Source organism: Schistocerca nitens, chromosome 5 (genome assembly GCF_023898315.1).
Source record: "Schistocerca nitens isolate TAMUIC-IGC-003100 chromosome 5, iqSchNite1.1, whole genome shotgun sequence".
In the NCBI taxonomy this organism is placed as follows: domain Eukaryota; kingdom Metazoa; phylum Arthropoda; class Insecta; order Orthoptera; family Acrididae; genus Schistocerca; species Schistocerca nitens.
The window spans coordinates 520446642-520467055 of record NC_064618.1 but is presented as its reverse complement, the minus strand read 5'-3'; the positions used below and the strand labels follow the sequence as shown (position 1 = coordinate 520467055).

General features: G+C 38.7%; 1 protein-coding gene across 3 annotated transcripts in view; it reads right to left on the bottom strand.

Moving 5' to 3' along the window:
- Positions 1-20414, bottom strand: part of LOC126260179 (tyrosine-protein phosphatase non-receptor type 23) — a 156300-nt gene that overhangs the window by 30978 nt on the left and 104908 nt on the right. For all 3 annotated transcript variants that reach the window (XM_049957444.1, XM_049957442.1, XM_049957443.1), the window contains exons 14-15: positions 17552-17695; positions 8036-8164 (exon numbers count right to left, since the gene is read on the bottom strand). In XM_049957444.1, the coding sequence (XP_049813401.1) occupies positions 8036-8164; positions 17552-17695 (273 nt within the window). The remainder of the gene's footprint in view (positions 1-8035; positions 8165-17551; positions 17696-20414) is intronic.

The following is a 20414-nucleotide window of genomic DNA, read 5'->3' as shown; positions in this document are numbered from 1 at the left end:
TGTTTGTTGTAAGTGTGTCAGTTCATGACATTCAATACATATGGAAAAGCAGTAAGGGATGAATGGGTGTGTCACATTGGCTCAATACTGGACACAGGACTAATTACATGCATTGGAAAACAACTGTATATAGCGATAAAATTATACAAGGGCTCTCAAGACAATCAAGCATAAAGACAATTCAGCCAGTAAAGATAGAAAAAAATTAACGGCATTTTTTAGAGTGTAAAAGACAAAAAAAAAAAAAAATGACATACTCTGTTTCTCCACTTTGCTGAAGTTACATAAGTTGCAAGTACAAATAGAGTCAGCTGGGTGTAGGGGGAAAATGAAAAATAAAAACAACTTTATGAAATGATATTTTACAAAATATTTCTGAGTTAACTTATTGTCAATAATACTAGTAATAATGATAGTGGTGGTGATGAAACGGTAATGATAATAATAATTTCTTTTACGCAGCAAAAGTCTACACATATTACAATGATTTGCTTTACACATGTGAGCATATCCTGACTGGTTCCCAGTGCCCTTAGCCTGCATTCAATAAGATAACTTTCCGCATTGTTTCTTCTCACAAAGAATGTAGCAGCAGAAAACATTCCCTATCCCTGCTGATTAGAATTTTACAGTTATTTTCAAAGTGTTTCTTTAGATTACGCACTAGACTCTCAATTTTTTTGGATAGTTTGTACATTTAAAGCTAGTATCTCTCAGTCACATATTTCAGGACTATAGTATCTCTCGGTCACATATTTCAGGACTAGAGTATGAGTTTAGTAGATCTCTCTCTCTCTCTCTCTCTCTCTCTCTCTCTCTCTCTCTCACACACACACACACACACACACACACACACACGCCACCTTAAAACCTGCCTAACTTGCTAAATTAAACTCTCAACTTTTAACATCATTCGCCGCAATGACCATAACAGCATCCCTCCAATCTCTGTGTCTAGCTAACATCACACACTCCTTATCCACATAGACCAACAATACTGTCATCAACTTGATCTTGATAACCTCAATCCTTCATAGGCTTAATTCCCATTCAAGGGCCTAACTTTTATCCTTACCTTACATTTGACCTGCCAAAGACGTACCTTCCTTCATCTGATAATACGGCAGAAACATTTCTTTCTCACCCATCCAACAGATCACAAATAACCCCTATCTACCACCTATAAAAAAATAAATTATCTCCACTGACAAAGGCTCCGCTACTAATTTTTTCAATACATTAGATAGTCAGCAGACCTCCCTGAATTTTCATGGACAATGCTTCGCTACTGGATAACTGTAAGGAAATGCAGAACAAAGATGACAGTAATTACAATTGGTTTGAAAATGGCAACTCTGTTTAAGCACAAATGAATGCAAGATAATGGTCATAACAGATGGAAATATACCAGGTGTACCGGTATGAAATGAGCATTAAGATACAAATGTGTTGATAGGGAACATTTGTTGTGAACGAGCCTTAATTATTTTTTTTGTTTGGTTGGTATGACATCTGTCAAAGATATTTAGTATACATCAAGTCATGGAACAAACATCATATGTTTTCATTGTGTTAACAATGTCGAATTTGTACCAGAAAGTGATGATTTGCGGAAAGCATTAATTTTTTGTTTTCATTTGAAAAAAAGTGCTGCACAGTCACATCGAATGCTTGTTGAGGCATATGGTAATCATGCTCTATCAGAAGCAACATGCAAAAGATGGTTTCAACCGTTCAGAAAGAATGATTTTGATGTAAGAAATGAAGAACGTGGAAGGCCACCAAAAAAGTTCGAAGACGTCGAATTGCAAGCAATATTGGATGAAGATGATACTTTGAGTCAGAAGCAAATGGCAGCAATGCTAAATGTTGCACAACAAACAATTTCCGACCGTTTGAAAGCTATGGGAAAGATCCAAAAGGTAGAAAATGGGTGCCCACATGAATTGAATGAAAGACAGATGGAAAACTGAAAAACCATTTGTCAAAATTTGCTTCAAAGACATGAAAGAAAATCAATTTTGCTTTGAACTGTTACTGGCGATGAAAAATGGATTTATTTTAAGAATCCTAAATGGGAAAAATCATGGGTTAATCCGGGACAACCATCAACATCGACTGCAAAACCAGATCAATTCGGCAAGAAGACAATGCTCTGTGTTTGGTGGGATCAGAAAGGTGTGTTTTATCATGAGCTTCTAAAGCCGGGTGAAACTACGAATACTAATCGCTACAGACAACAAATGATCAATTTGAACTATGCATTGATCGAAAAAAGACCAGAATGGGCCAGAAGACATGCAAAGTTTTTACACGACAATGCACAATGCACCTGCACACAAAGGAAAACTGGTTCAGGATACAATCAAAACACTTGGCTGGAAGCTGCTACCCCACACGGCGTATTCACCAGATTTGGCCCCTTCCAACTACCATTTGTTTTCATCAATGGGACACGCATTGGCTGAGGAACATTTCAATTCCTGCGAAGAAATCGAAAATTGGATATCTGATTGGTTTGCTTCAAAAGACGAACATTTCTATTGGCGTGGTGTCCACAAATTGCCAGAAAGGTGGTCAAAATGTATAGAAAGCAATGGTCAGTACTTTGAATAAAATGTTTTTACTTTTCAATTCAAAATTAGTGTTTCATTTTCACAAAAAAATGCTCATTTCACACCGCTACACCTGGCAGAAATAACCCAGTAGTAATTGATTACAGAATTAGTGGTAAACGTTTGGAGGCAGTCGCGTTGCTTACATATCTGGGGGTAATATTACAAAGCATTATGAAATGGAACATGACCCCCCCCCCCCCCCCCCCCCCCCCACTTATCCATGTCTCATCTCTTTAACTTCCACCTTTTCGTAATTTATCCATAACCAACAAATTACGGTTAAAGTTATAGATCACAACTGCCCCCTGGAAATTTCTTTCAGTTTAAAATCTTGTTACGAAATCTCTGTCTTACCATTATATAATCAATCTGAAACCTTCCCGTGTCTCCAGGTTTCTTCCACATATAAAACCCCCTTTAATGATTCTTAAATGAAGTGTTTGTGACAATTAAATTATATTCTGCACAAAACTCTATGAGATGGCTTCCTCTTTCATTCCTTTCTCCCCAGTTCATATTTTGCTGCTATTTTTCTTTCTCTTCCTCTTGGTATGGCCAAATTCACATCACTGCTCACAATTAACTTTTCCTCTCTCTTAAGTATATAAATAATGTCTCTTATCTCATCATACATTCTTTCAATATCTTCATGATCTGTCGAATTAGTTGACGTGTAAACTGGCATGACTTCGATGTGTGTTGGCTTTGCGCCTATCTCGGCTACAATAATGAATTCACTGTGCTGCTCACAGTAACTTACCCATATTCCTGTTTTCTTATGCATTGTTAGACCTACTTCTGTATTGCCCATATTTGATTTTGTATTTATAATCCAATACTCGCACACTCAGAAGCCCCGTGCCTCCTGCCACCAAACGTCACTAATTCCACTACATCCAAATTCAGCGTATCCGTTTCCCTTCCCGATTAAGGGTTCTAACAGTCCAAGTGAATGCAGTCATCACTTAACCACACAGCAGAGCTGAATGTCCTCAGGGAAAGTAAAGGCTGTAGTTTCACCTTGCTTTCAGCCATTTACAGTACTGCATAGCAAGGCCATGTTGGGTGACATTACAAGACTAGATTAATCAAACAAGGCTGTTGTACCTGCAACTATTGAATATCTCTGTAATTAAAGGAGACAGAAATACAATTTTATGGGTAATAATTTAGAAGGTGGTGACAAACACAACAACGCTTTCTTTTGTTTCAGGATTATCAACATTGAACAATGGAAATGGGTGCTAAAGTGTTACTGGAAAACAGAGAATGTGAGTGCGATACGCTGACGCTGGAGAGTTGAATTTGGAACACCACCACTGACAAGAGTAACAATTACAAGAATCAGAGATAAATTTGAAGTTGAAGGAACAGTGCACAATATGGAGAAGAGAGATAGTGGAGGAAAGAGAAGTTCAACAGGCAATGAGAGTGTTGATGCAATAATTCAGGCATACATACAATCCCTGAAGAAATCTGTGAGGCAATGCTTTCGTGAGACTGGGATCTGCAGAAGCAGTGTTCATACAATTTTATGGTCTCAGAACTTTGAGCATTACATTTCCAGACTCCTCCATGCTCTTAACGAGGATGATCCTGAGAGGTGGACCGAATTTTATGAGCGGTTCATTAACAGATGTGAAGAAGAGCAATGTTTCCATGATCTAATTCTTTGGTCAGATGAAGTGGTGTTTAAACTTGATGGAACAATTAACCACCATAATTGTGTATACTGGGCTAGGGAGAATCCATACATAACCGAGCAAAGGCATGTTAATCTACCACGAGTAAGAGTCTCGTGTGGTCTGTCTTCTAGAGGGTTAATCAGGCTGTACTTCTTTGACAACACTGCCATGGGTGACTCGTACTTGGAAATGATAACTCCTGGTCTTGGTGTTGTGTTTGGAAATGAAGATTATTACTTTCAACAGGATGGGGCACCACCTCTCTTTCACCTGCATGTGAGGGCATTTCTCAATCATACATACCCTGCCAGGTGGTTAGGATGAAGAGGGAATGTGGAGTATCCCACTCTATTTCCAGATTTCACCCCTCTAGACTTCTTTCTTTGGGGTACTCTTAAGAACACTGTTTATGCTGTGAGAGCACACACACTGGATGATCTTAGAGAGCAAATTGTGCAAGTCTGTGATGCTATTCCGTTGGAAACAACAAAGTTGGCATGCCACTCAGTCGTAAGTCATTGTCAACGGTGTATTGTGATGGACAGACACCAGTTTGAACATTTACCACCTTAAGTCGGACCATGAGGCACCTAACACCACTAAAATTGTATTTATAACCCCTTTCATTAAAGAGATGTTCAGTTTCAAAGAGTGTATACATTATTTTGGGACACCCTGTATATCTAAAAAATGAGAGTGACAGAAAGTGCGAAATAACTACACAAGCACAGCTAGTGGGCAAATGTAAAGATGTAGAAGCATGTATAACTAGGAAAAGATAGATGCCATCAACAAGGAAATTAGAGAGACCTTTGGAATAAAGAGAAGCCACAGTATGACTATAAAGAGCTCAGATGGAAAGCCAGTGCTAACCAAAGAAGGGAAAACTGAAAAGTAGAAGGAATACACAGAGTGGCTATACAAGGGAAATGAACTATATTATTATAATTATTATATTCTAGACAGGGAAGATAGGAGGGGAGATATGTATAACAACAATGGAAATTCCTGGATGGAACAATACACAAAATATGCCGCGGGACTGTGCATTTGGATGCCCATGTGGTCGCATGTGTTAATGTGTGCACTTTTGCTAGAAAAAGAACAAGAGCTTTAAAGTTAGCGCAAATACTGGTTTTTGTTATATGTGTCCATGCATTACATATAAATCTGCTATAGGTGAGTGGCTGCCTTTTCCCTTATTTTACAGATCAGAGATACGATACTATGAGAACTACGACAGAGAACTAAAAGTTGTAAGTCAAAACAAGGCTTCTGGGGTAGATTATACTTCCTCAGAACTACTGAAATCCTTGGGGGAGTCAGCCATGACAAAACTACTTCAACTGGTCTGTAAGATATAAGAGACAGGCGAAATACCCTCAGACTTCAAAGAAAAATCTAATAATTACAGTTTCAAAGAAAGAAAGTGTTGACAGATGTGAATACTACTAAACCATTAGTTTAGATTGTAATTCACCATAAAGATGACACACTGAGTTTCAGGCAGGCACAACAAAAAGACTGTTACACATATAGCTTTTGGCCAAAGCCTTCTTCAGAAAAGAGAACACACACACATTCACACAAGCAAACACATCTCACACACATATGACCGCCATCTACGGCAAGCTATTGTTGGAATGCAACTATTGCGTTGAATGAAAGTAGCAATCTGGAGTGAGAGGGCGAGAAGGGGCCATTAATCTGGGTGTGTAGTTTGTAATTGGTCACCGTTGTACAATGGTTGCAATGACACGGCTGGGACAGTTTTTGTACTTGGGTGTTCCTCAGAGCTATAATATTGGGGTGGGGGCTTGGGAAGCAGAAATGTTTTAGGGATGGACAAATATCTGGGAAACAAAATATCATTTCTGGAGGGGTGACTTGGAATATCGTGGACGATATCCCTCATTTTGAGGCACAATGGGATTTAGTTAAAGCACTTTCACAGACTGTGGTTTCTATTGTTCTATCATTAGAGACTCTGAGTGATGAAAGGGGCACTATTCTATGACAGATGTGTATGAATGCAGTTACATGAAGTATATAAGGCCAATCCACTAGTCTACTGTAAATGGATAGATAAAAAGTCTACACTCAGCAAGTGACGGCTTGGGAACACAAAAACAAAAGAGTTTAACTTTTACAAGGTTCTGGAGCCAGTGGTTCCTTCTTCTGACAGAAGAGTTGAAGGGGAAGAAGAGGGCTGAAGGAAAAGTACTGGAGAGGTTTAGGGAAAGGGGTACAGTTCAGAAAAGTCACCCATATCCCTGGGTCAGGGGAGACTTAACGGACGGGATGAGAAGGAAAGACTCAATCCAGTAGTGAATGTCTTGCTGAGGCTTATGCAGAGAAACTACCTGCCCACCTTGTTCAGAAACAGATAACCCATGTCTCATCTGCAGACCACAGCCCACAGTCCTTGTATGTCTACTGATCAGCCACACAGCAGGACATCTTCCATCAGTCAAAGTGATCTAGGACTGACAATATTATACCATATTTTCCACCATGGCTCTGACAGCCTCTCATTTAGCTCAGAAATAAGAAGTGCTCACCCCACTCATCTCCAAAACTTCTCAAAGTTGTGTTCCATCATCTGCCGAATCTATACAATATTCTTGTCTATCCCTATGCAACTCGTGTCCAAGCCCTCTTGCTTCATAGATCTGCTTAGAAGACTCAGAAGCAAAATCTATCACATACATGTGCCCACTTCTTCCTATTCCAGTTCTGTGACTGATCCTATTCCAGTTCTGTGACTGATATTTACTATCAGGTCACAGAGGGTCAGCAGTGAATGCAGGCACATCATATACCAATTTCTTTGCAACCAACACACAGCATTCTGCATTCCATTTTTTCCTTTTCCTCTTTTCTCATTTCTTCCTGTCTTTGAATTTATTTTTGCCATTCTTTTTTCCTTTGACTGATATAGTTAACAATACACTTTTTGTGTTCATCATTATTTTGTTTGTATTTGCAGCTTGTATTTCCTTCCTGTTTATTCATTCCAAATTTACTTTTTAACCATCCCCAGCTCAATATTAAGCATCTTCTTGACAAAATCCAGACTGTTACTCTATTGTTAGCCTCTAACCACTTCCTGTATGTCGTCTCACCGGAGTCATAATCTGACATTACTTTTTCCTTCCCCTATCCTGTCACTCATTTTAAATTTTGATGAAAGAACAGATTCTGTCAACTCTGTCATAAATATACATTTTTATCATTCTCGTAAATAGATTCACACTTGAATAATATTCACTGATGTTGAAGAAGGAGCAACATACTGTTTAAAACAAGCTATTCCATTGGTGCTACATGGGTCATGGGCACCTGTAAGCACCTGTCAGTTTGCCCATGGCCAGGTGCAGGCTAGCTGTCAGGTAGATCTACTGCACAGTGTTCACTCCTTGTTCTGCATGTCTGCAAGTCACTTGGTCACCTCTGCTCAAGGGTGCTCAGCTGAGGTGCTACAACTGTGTAGGCTGCAGACCAGTTGACAGGCTGCCTATGGCATGAGCACACAAACAGGAACAGCCTGATGCATCTTGTGGTGTTGCAGTTCTACTTATTTTCAGGCTTGCTATAAAAATTGAATGAGGAATTTGCCTTAGGCAAGACACCTTTGACATTTTGTTTTACCCAGACATGTTTCAGCACTCTTGCCCACGGAATAGCTTGGTTTAAACATCTGGGGAATATTGTTATGACTGCAGAAATTACCTCTGTGTCACTAAGAAGACACACAACAACTTCAACTTGCTGTTCCCAAACCATCATCCAGAAGTCTGCATGCGTAGATGGCAATGGAGCCTGTGTAGCAATAAATGATGGCGTGTTTGGTGTCAAGTCCTGCAACACAATCATCACATTTAGAATACTTTCAAATAAAACAGAAAAACTTACAGTTTTGTCATACAATTAAGAGAAGATACAAATGAATAACATCATTCTTCTTGAATTAGAAATAGATTAAAACAAAAGAACAGGATTTTGTGTGAAAGGGAAAATTCATCCAAGGAAACTACAAAATTACAAGAATGATTTGCTGGCCAGTACTTACTTGCAGGAGGCAAAATACCTGTGTTGCCGATAGGTATGTCACTAGCTTAGGTTTCAGAACAAGTAATTTCTTCCTCAGGGAGAAGACAGGGATAAGTTGAGGAGGTTTGAAATGGGAAGAGCAGGGCTCCAAGACCCCTCACAAGGATAAATACCACAATCCACAGAACCTCTGACCCCACCCAAACCACACACCCTCACCTTTTACCTTCTTCCTAATATCCACAAACCCAAACACCCTGGATTTCTCGTGGTTCAATGTACCTATCAAATATTTATCTGCCTTAGTTAATCAACACCTGCAATCTATAGTACAAAGACTTCACTCCTATATTAAAGACACCAATCATTTTGTAGATCATCTGAAATCTGTACCCAGTCGACTCCTACAACACACCTTGCTTGTCACTATTAATGCCACCTCCCTCTACACCAACATCCCTCATTTATATGGTCTGTATGCTGCTGAACATTTCTCAATCAGCACCAACTTGATTCTGAATCTATGAAATCCTACCTGCTCACTTAATTAACTTTATACTTACCAACAACTACTATACCTTTGAGGGTCAGACAAACAAAAGCCATGGGAACCATGATGGCCCTTCCTACACCAATCCATTCAAGGGTTGCTTGGAGCAAGCCTACCGGGATCCATAAACCTTCAGCTGCTGGTTTAGTTTAGATACATTGATGACATCTTTGCCATATGGACTCACGGTGAGGCTAAACTGTAAAAATTCTTAGACTCTCTAAATACTTTCACCTAATTAAATTTCACATGGCCCTATTCCAAATCCCATGCCATTTTCATTCATATTCACCTTAACCTCATCAAAGGTTGGCTACACGCTTGGCATTTGAGGCAAACATATTTGTTTAGATGCATAAACTTTACAGCAATAAACCACCATTATTACCTCAGCCTTCTGGACGTAATTGCCCTACCAGCCTAGTTCAAAAGCAGATTTCCAGAGACATTGCATCCAATCCTGGTGCTGCTGATCCCCCTTGTAACTCAGTATTAAGCTAGTCTTCAACAAGGCTATGACTTCCTAAAATTGCACCCTAACATGAGTTCCATTCTCTCTGACATTTTGCCCACCACACCTAGAATAGCTTTTTATTGCCCTTCCAATCTCCGCAATATCCTTGTCAGACTCTATGCTCCTCCTGCATCCATCTCCCTACCCTAAGGCTCCTACGCCTCCTGTGACTGTCCCCGCTGCAAGACATGCTTTACGCACCCTCCTACCACCACCTATACCAGCCCTGTATCTGGCGAAACGTATACCATCACGGCAAGAGCCACTCGTAAAATGACAAATGTCATATACCAGCTGTTATGTAAACACTGTTTGGCCTTTTACAATGGCATGACTACCGCCAAATTATCTGTTAGGATGATGAGCATTGGCAGAGGGTGTATGCTGGCAACATACTATATCCTGTTGCACAGCAATCTCTAATATGTGACAGATTTGACCTCGATGCCTGTTTCACCATGTGCGCCAACTGGATTCTTCCCGCAGATACCAGTTCTCAGAATCCTGCAGGTGGGAACTGGAATAACATCACGTGCTTGGTTCTCGCCATCCACCTGGTGTTAATTTCATCTGTCTTAGCATTTCTTTACAGTAACTATTCCTTTATTCATTCTGTTACATTTTCTGACCTGTCTATTTTTCGCTGCCACCCTCCCACCTCTATCACTTACAACGACCAAAGCTTTCCACTCTTATTAACTTGTGCACATTGTTTTGGCAGTAATCTCTGTCTTGTGTACACAAGAAGATTTTAAATTAGAATAAATTATAGTTACAAGAGATGAATTGGCGGTTTTGGTATACCAAAGATGAAATTTAGACAGGAACAGACATCAAACAAGTCACCAGCAGAATGGCTCAGTTTCTTATTTCACAGGATAAGTAGAATATGAAGGAAAGTGTGCAGTTGGGAGGTATTATGCACCTATCTTCAATATGATATCTGCAGCACACAGTCCATGATGATTGTTACCGTAATTCACACACTTTAAGTAGCCATAAAAGGGGGCTGATAAATAGTCTGAACACATTTGGTTCACTGTTGTCATCAGCAAAGCAAGGAATTTACTGAATTGCTGAGAGCGGTGACCATGGTATTTTGAATGAAATTATAAATTTTGTGAATGGTTCGCATGTCTTGGGAATGAAAGTTATAAGGTTTGAACTATTGCCTCTATTGTGAATAACTGTCATGGAAATTTCAGATTTTCATGTCACATTGCTGTCAAAAAGGACTGCAATGATGGATTATCATGTTACAGTGGATCAGCTAGCTACCTAAAACAAAGAGGACCTATCAGTTTCATGTCTTCACAACTGACAGATGTCTTCACATAGTGACAGAAAATTCTGTTCGATAAATATCAAAAGTGGATTGATGTTGACTGCTAGGTGGAAGCCACATGCCAAGAGGAATGTTTCCTGGTAGGTGGCACTGTAATCGGTGTGAGAGTTAACAGTGACTGGACAGAAGAACATACTGAAATCAGTAACCCTGATGATGAGATTCAATGGGACTCAGTGAAGTCAAGCAGCCTGATGGTGTAGGGGCTCGAACTTAACCCCAAAGGGAACAGGAAAGTACATTATGTTAAATGTAGCTTATTTGGCGGATTTTTAAATGTCTAATTGTAAAACTTTTTCTGTACAATCAAATTTGCAAAACTAAATTAAATTTTTAACAATAATATTAACTGTTTAACACAGAAAGTTTACATTTTTATCAAAAATGTAAAGTAGGATCAAGGGAGTCTGTTCTCAGTTGCAAAAATGGGAAAAATTAAATTTTGTCAATTACAGCTCCGTCTGCGAAAAATGAAAGAAATGCTTTTAGTAAACTCTAGGTTTTTTTGTCATAGAATGCGAATCTGCAATAAAATTGTGCGATTTCTATTTGACAATAAAAAATTGATCCCCCCATGGGACAGGGGAGGGTCAGGTCAGGGAGTGGCCAGTTTTAAACCAGACGAATGTTCCCCCTGAAAACAGTAACTTTTCATCTGCAAAATTTTTTTCATACAATGCATATTTTTGTGATATTAAGTTCTATCATCTTAAAAAAACACCATATATGAGTGAAAATGTAAATCTTCATTTGTTCAAAATCTTAAAATCTCAAAGTTCTTCAACGATTTCTTTGAAATTTTGACACAATGTTGCATCTGAATACACATGTTTTTATATATTTATGTGGGACTCCAGCAGTTATATAAAAACATGCATATGTGAATGCAAAATTGTGTCCAAACTTCAAATAAATCAGTGAAAAACTTTCATAATTTTAAGATTTTTAATTAATGAACATTAGAATTTTGCTAGACAAAATGGTCTCTCTGACACTAAGCATTGTTTATTGTTATTGCCAACAAAACCTAGATATGGAAATGAAATTGCTTAAAATGAATGGGAAAAATTGATTGTGATCATTGATATGTGTGATATGAGAGACTTCTCGTGCTGCTGGATCTGTGAGGATAGGAGCTTCATTGACAATATTTTGCACAGTTTTAATCTGTGAATGGGCAGGATTACAAAATTTTGGATGATCCATGTTCTGTAGTAGTATGCTAATCATAAGCTGATAAGCCCTAAATAAAACTTTTCCATTTTACATTAAAACACATTGTGAGAAAGAAAACAGAATAGTACATACAATAGTTGGGCATGCAATTTTTGTTTAAAATTATGTATTAAGGAGAAATAATGCATATAGGAGACATCAGAATGTTGTTAGAGTGTCATGTAAAATATGAAGTAGCCAGTTAAGAACTTTTCATTATTTTTGCTAATGTTTCCCCATTACACATTATACAGGCTGTAAATATTAAGTTGACAAACCACAATAACTCGAAAAATAAGCTTCACAGGAAAAAATGTGTAGAATCCAAAGGTGATTATTTTCGAGGGGGACATCTGCTGGTGTTAAAATTACCCCGCCACCCCAGCCCACTGGGAGTGGGGCGAGAGGTAACTTTTAAATTTAAAATGGGAAACTCCATTTTTTGTTGCAGAATTAGATTCTACATAAAAAAACTACGTACATTTTGTCTTAAACATTTATTTTGATTCTTGGTAGTTGGCGTTGTAATTCAAGAAAATCCATGTTCTCATTTTTGCCTGGAAAATGGTTACAGATAAATAAAAAATACTTATTTACTTCGTAAATTTTGATTTCCTAAAATTAAAACTCTCTCTCCACAGGGTGGGGCTTGAGAGAGAGGAATTAAGAGTTTTACAAATGTTGACCCAAATATTAATTTTTTACGCAAATTCAGATAAGTTTTGTTTGTTTCATGGTCAACATTTGTAAAACTCTAATTCCTCTCTCTCAAATCCCACCCTATGGGGAGAGAGGGAGAGTTTTAGTTTTAGCGAATCAAAATTTAAGAAGTAAATAAGTATTTTTTATTTATCCGTAACCATTCTTCACGCAGAAATGATAACATGGAGTTTCCTGAACTACAGTGCCAACTAGCAAGAATCAAAACAAATGTTTAAGACAAAATGTACATAGTTTTTTTTTTACGTAGAATCTGATTCTACAATTTAAAAAATGGGGTTTCCCATTTGAAATTTTAAAGTTGCCTCCCACCCCACCCCCAGGGGGCTGGGGTGGTGGGCTAATTTAACACCTGCAGATGTCCCCCTCGAGAAAATAATCAACTATGGATACTACACATTTTTTCATGTGAAACTTATTTTTCGAGTTATTCTGGTTTGTCAACTTAAAATTTACACCCTGTATATTTAGGTACCATATACTGTGTGTTTCAAAATTAATATATGGATTTTAAGGCTCTGTAGCATTTACTACATTAAACTTACAATTACAAATAATACATCGTATGAAGGAGCAACTTGAACAGATCTTAAAGCTTGTAACAGGTATACAAGTTGGCACACTAATCATGGTCTACAACTTGAACAGTGTTCTGTTCACGTTGTAGACCATGATTAGTGTGCCAACTTTGCAAACGAAATGTTGCTGCATGACAGAGATTTTCTGGACTGGGTCATCTTCTGTGATGAACTGACACTTCATCTAAATGGAAGTGTGTTCACACATAATGTGTACATCTGGAGGTCAGCAAATCCCCACAAGACTGTACAGTTACTAAATTGAATGTTTTTTGTGCATTCATGGCAAAAAAGTTCATGGGCCTTTCTTTTTCTGTGAAGGTATTGTAATTGGTGTTTCTTATCTTGGTGCATCATAACTATGGCTCTTTCCTCTGGAAGAAGCTAATCCACAGAACTTTATTTGGCAGCACGGTGGTGCATTGCCTCATTGACATAACTCAGCATGCGGTCAGTTAATGACATTGTACCCGAGCACTGGATTGGCTTTAAGGGGTCAGATAACAGAATTTATTTCACATGGAGTCCATGTTCACCCGGTAAGATGCAATGTGATTTTTATGTTTTGTGCTTCATAAAGGATGATGAGTATGTGCCTCCTCTACTAGCTGATCTACCCAACTTGAGAAACAGGACTGAAGAAGTTGCTGCAACAATTACTCCAGACACATTGATCAAGGTTAGGGAAGATCTCGCTTGTTGACTCAGTGTGTGCCACGTGATGAATGGTGCTCACATTGAACACTTGTATGAAAAATTGTTCGAATTGCTCTTTCATTTGCTGCATTATTTATAAATGTTAGTTGAATGTAATAACTGCTACAAAGCCTTAAAAAGTATGATACTCATTATGAAGCACCAGGTATATTAAAAAGTATGTAGCTTATTTGTATCTGAAACTTTATTAGACTGTCTTGTAAAAATTTGTATTCAAAACACTGTTTCCCTGATATATAATCTTACATCACTCCAGTAGGTATATAAAAATGTGTATATCTAATACAACATTTTGTCATCATTTCATAGCAGTCAGTGTAAAACTTTCAGAAATTTAAGATGCTGAAGAAATTAACGTTTACATTTTCATTTATGCTTGTTTTAAATTGTAAAATTTAGTAGCTCAAAAAATATGCTTTGGACAGGAAAAAAAACCCTCCAGATAGTTAATGTTCTCAAAATGGACGTCTGCATGTGGTCAAATTGACTGCTCCCTAACACCCCACTGGGGTGTCAACTTCTTATTTTCAAACGAGAATCCCTCATGAGCCGTGGTGTGGCTCATGTGCCCGCCATCATGTATTTTACACCCTGTTTTTAACTTACTTCCACCTCACTACGTTAATTTAAATTATTACTTTCACTGAGTTGCTGCTTTGCCTGACCGTGAGTGGCGCTAGCAGCACGTATCGATATATCCCCTCTCGTAGTATCTTTGCTCAACTGCTATTACTGCCCGCTCGTTGTCTATTGTAAGGGAGTTGGTCGCAGTTCCGGTTGTGAGTTTGGGTCTGCCAGTCAATAGGAACGTGTCTGGAGTGCAGCCCGGACCTGCCAGCGGGCACTTGCAACGTGGCAATAGTGCAGTTGGGTTGGAGCAGCAGTGAGATCTGCATTGGCATGGCTCGCCCTACATCGCCGCCACGCATCACTTGAGCTACGGTCTTGGTGGATCGTCGGTCAGTCGTCCTACAGGATGACACGTTTTGGCTCACCGATCTTTCATGAATCGGCTGTGTGTGTGTGTACAACGATTCTGATACGTCTTCATGTGTGCTTAGTTACTGTTGCATATCGTTCAGGTTTTTGTGCAAGTGTTTGTTGTCAGGTTGTGTGTGTAGTTCGCGTTATTTCCTTTGACAAGTTATTTTAAATGTTGTCAGCGTACTGCCCCTGAGAGGTCGGTCATCTCATTCGGCGACGTGTAACTGGTTCTCCGAGCGCTTTTGGGCCCCTTTAATTACCATCTTGTGGAACATGGGTTGATCCTTTCCTGGTGCAGGGATGTGATTTTGCCAGTGGGCGTATTTCCTCAGCATGGTTGGGTCCGAGGCAGTATTTTCGTCGTCGTGTGTCTGGAAGTGAGTGGGAGAAGCACCAGCAGTGCAGTTGCGATGGAGCAGCAGTCGCAGACGCGCCAGTGGGCAGTCAGTCGGTTGCTGCGGACCAGGGAAGATATCTCCGTGCAGTGCAGTCAGCTGGGTCTGCTGCCAGTCCCTGCACAGTGTCGGAGCATGTGTGGAGCTGTCCGCTCGCTACGAGCTTTGTGGTTCACGGACCCAGGACGTCAGAGTTGAGTAGTAGTTTCAACTACCCAAGCCACGTCCATTCATGTTGTGTGCTTCGTAACTTTTGTGTGTTTGAGTTCTCATGTACTGATTGGTCGCAAGCAAGTCGTCATGTTGGTCGGTCTATGGCTGTCCCCTGGTTGGGTTCCGAAGGATCAAGTGTAGTTGGGCTCGGCACCTGTCTCGCCTAAGTGAACGAGGGCGGATCGACCTCCCTGGAGGCTTCTGAGTGCCACCAGTGTTTAATTATCTGTTGTCAGCTACCGTAAATGCAAAGCTTATGGTTATTTTTTCTTTTTTCTTAAAAATTTTGCAAAATTAATTCTTCAATTTATCTTTCAAGCTTAAACATTTCGGCCTTCTGCCTTTAAAAGATTATGGTAATATATTTTAAAATTTTGAAACTTAATTGTGGCCTTCAGCCATTGGTATTGCACTTTGCATATGTATGTTCTATCTGCTTAGCCTTAGGGCTTTCCACAGAGCCATGATGCGTTTTTTATTTATTTGATTTGCCTCTTTAATTGCATTTTAATCTTGTTGATTTTTAAGATTTTTTGTTGTTAAACATTCTGGCCTTCTGCCCTTAAAAGTCTATGGTAATATATTCTAAAATTTTGAAATTTAATTGTGGACCTCAGCCATTCATATTGCACTTTGCATATGTTTGCAGGCTTATTTTTAAAATTATTTTATTGCTATCTTAATTGGATTTTTATCTTGTTGATTTGTTAAGACTTCTTGTTTGGAGGCCTTCAGCCGTGAAAGAGTTGCATTCAGTAAAGGTCCAGCTATGTGCTGCTTTGGTTGTAAAGTTTATTAAATTACAATAAATGACAATTAGAAGGAGAAACTGACCTCAACCTTTGGCCCCTTCCACAATCCTGTTACCTGTTCTGACCAGTGGGTTTAGTGGGCATATCACCTCACTTAAATTGCAGATTTGAATTTATGCCAAAAAATACAAAGGATTTATCTGAAAAATATTTTCCATTTGTGGTAGGTGGCACTGTAACTGGAGGAATAAACTGAAATAAATAACCCTGATTATGAGATTCAAGGGGATTCACTGAACTCAAGCGTCCTGATGGTGTGGGGACTCACTGAAATTAACCGTGAAGGGAACAGAAAAGTACATTACATTAAATGTAGCTTATTTGCCAGACTCTTAAATGTCTAAATGTAAAAGTTTTATTGTATTAAGTACTGAATGAGGGCATGAATGTGCATGCTCATACACTACACACATTTAGTATGGGGTGTACAAAAGCCTGGAGTTATCAGCTGAAGGAATGATAGTACAATATCAAGGCTTCCATAAAGTCAAGATTAAGCAATATGTTATTATGGCACCATCACGATAGACAGTCCATGTTACGGTCTAGCTCTCTATGGGAACAGACACTCAAAATTATAATTGTATGACGAGTCTGTAAGTTGTATCTTATGATGAGATGTTAGTGGAGATATCAGTATGAAATTTAAGTTTAAATTTGCTTGGTCTCTTGCACAAGATTACTTGCCGAGTGTGATACCCCTCGTGTGACAGGAATGTGAGATTTAAATCACCAGAAGTTGAATCATACAAAAGGTTGTGGTATGTCTGAGTGTATGCTGTGGTGATGGCTGCGGAACATTTCATGATGGAAGCACCCTCATAATGTGGAGTATTTGCCCAGCCCTTATAAGATCTACATTAAATCATGAAGGTATCTACTTCATATTACATTATTCATACATGGGGAGGGGGGAGAGGGAGAAGGAGAGGGGGGGGAGGGGGAGAGGGGGGGGGAGGGAGAGAGAGAGAGAGAGAGAGAGAGAGACTGTTGTAACTTACTATATATGCAAACAACATTCCACCATTATATAATTCAAATTTAATATCCTAATTAATGTACTTATCTACATCATTATGTAAATGAATCTCAAGTATTAATGACAGATTTTAACAATTCTGTACAAAACACATGATAAATAATCACTATTACCTTTACGAATGAAGCATTTATGTAATCATCCTTGGTAGAAGGCAATTCAACACGAGAATGATCATAGGGTAGAATATCTGGGAAACGATTTTTCATTGGATAGCACCGAGCAACTGAAATGCTTCTTTTATGAGCATCCTTTTCCTGAAACAAATTTAGTAAGGAAATTATTGTTTGCTCCACAGGATCTCTTTGCAGTGTTTTACTTTGCATGAAATTCAGGGAATAAAACTATGAGATTTTGTACTTTCAATCATACTCTAAAAATGTGGATTTCCTTTTGGACTTAATATGAGTAATCAGCATTTAAAACTACTCTTTGGCAGATAAAAATCTGCTTTACACTTTCCGAAAAACAGCCTCTTCTCCCTTTCTGTTACCTTTATAAGTGTTAACCAAACTTGGCTGAAATCCTAAGAAATAAGAATACTATGAATCAACCATAAATGAATAAGAAACAAAAGAGATTCCTCATGGTCCATGAAACAGGTTAGAAAATTATTGCAGAAGAAGAGAAAAAACCATGGCAGATTTAAAAGAATGCAAAATCTCCAGGATTGGCAAGGGTTAAACAGAAACTATATTAAATAATGACTTCAACATGTGATTCTGTCTTGAGATCTAGCAGAAAACCTAAAAATATCTAGAGGTATCTGAGGTATATGAGTGGTGATGACATACCCCTACCTTCACAGAGAGAGAGAGAGAGAGAGAGAGAGAGAGAGAGAGAGGGAGGGAGCGATGGTTGTGTTACGGTAGTACCACTAAACAGGGTAATTGACCACAGTTTTCCGAAATTCCTTCAACAAAGAAGAAGAAGCAGTAAATACTCCAGAATTTTAATAAAGAACAACCAAACATGGGTAATTCGAAAGTAGATTTTCTTGGTCATTTAATAAAGGAGAGTTTCCAGTCCACATCTTCCACAAACCACTAAACTTGCCAAAGTAGTGTGACTTGTAATGCCTCAATGACACAGGTAACAACCATCTTTAGATGCAAAACTCATCAGTGGGGTATCTGTGGACAGGCCACACTAATCTATCGTTGCTGACGAGACTTACAGCAACCTTTTCAGTAGTTACAATGGAAATACCCTGGGTGATGACTAATCTGTTCTATTACCATTATCCAAAATGGCCTTGCAATGTTGGTATGGTGACACAGCTGAAAACAAAGAGAAACTACACCCATTATATTTCCAAAGAACATGGCAGCTTTATTGTAGGGTTTCATAATATCCTCCTGGGCAAGATATTCTGGAGATAAAATAGTCCCCTATTTGGCTTTCTGTTGTGGTCTGCTCATGAGAATTTTCACAGGAAAGATAAATAAATAAATTAATAAAATTTAAAAATCTCGTGTTCTGCACGTCAGAATATGGAACATTAGATCACATAAGCAGGTAGCTTAGAGAATTTGTAAAGAGAAACAGATATGTTGAAGTTACGTGTAGAGGAACTTAATGAAGTGCAGTGGCAGGAAGGACAAGATTTTCTGGTCAGGTAAGTACCGGGTTGTCACACCACCAAATCCCACAGGAGTTATGCAGGAGAAAGTCAGAACAAGACAATACAGATGCAGGCCAATTACTATGAACAGCACTATGAATGAATAATTACAGCCAGGCCACAGCCCAACACTGTAGTACAAGTATATATTCGTACTAGATCAGCAGAAGCTGTAAAGTGAGTAACATAAAAAAGGTAAAGGTGTCACCAACCTGGGATTAGTTTGAATTCCATAGTGTTTTTATAGGCATACTCCTATTATGGGTGGTGTGACCTTGCCTTCCTCCAATCTTCAACCTGTCTTACTTAGCCAGTTTAACGTTGACTCCGAACCATGGTGCAACTTGTTGTTTTCCCACATTAATAGATTGTTGCCAAAGGTGAAAGAGAGAACGAGTGAGAGCAAAAATCCTTGGTCTGACTGGCGACTAACCCTCAGACCTTTTGATGTGTAGCAGACACTTACCTTTGGTGTCACCAAACCATATTGAAAAGTATGTATGATTAGGTAAAAGAAATTCTTCGGTACAATTTACAGGATGAAAATTTGTGATTGGTGTCTGGAATGCAGTAGCACAAAAAGGAGGAGTAAAAAAATAATAGGAGAACATGGACTGGGAAAAGGAAGGAATGAAGGTGGGAGTTCTTGGTAAAATATTGTACAGAACATAATTTAATCATTTCTAAAACTTTGTTTAAGAATCATGAAAGAAGTTTGAGTACATAGGAGAGGCATGGAGACACCAGAAAGCTTAGACAGAGCATGTAAGACATATATTTAGAAACCAGATTTTGAAAAGCAAAGAATTTCCCATTTAGGTGTGGACTCAGCGCATATGTTATTGGTTATATAATGCAACTTGAAGCTGAAGAAACTGCAGAAAGGTTGAAAATTACAGAGATGGAAGCTGGAACAAGAGGTTTGTCAGAGTTTCAAAAGAAGCATTAGACAATGACTGACAGAAATAGGCAAAAGAAATACAACAGAAGAACAATGGGTATCTTTTAGAGATGAAAATAGTGAATACAGCAGGGGGGAAAAAATAGATACCTTTGGATAACACACAAGGTAGTAAATGATGAAGGCATTTGTATCTTCTTTCAGATTACTCTGGCTTCACCAGCACTGACTACTTTTTATCATGCTTTCATCAAAGTGATATCCTGCCACACATATAATCGAAAAAAAATTATGGTCCATATTTATGCCACACTTATCCAAAAAATATTCCTGTGAAAGACTCAGGTGCAAGACTTGTCCTATGTTCCTGCCCAGCACACTGTATTCCAGGTTGTGTGTGTGTGTGTGTGTGTGTGTGTGTGTTTTACTTAAAGATATTGTTAAGAAGCTT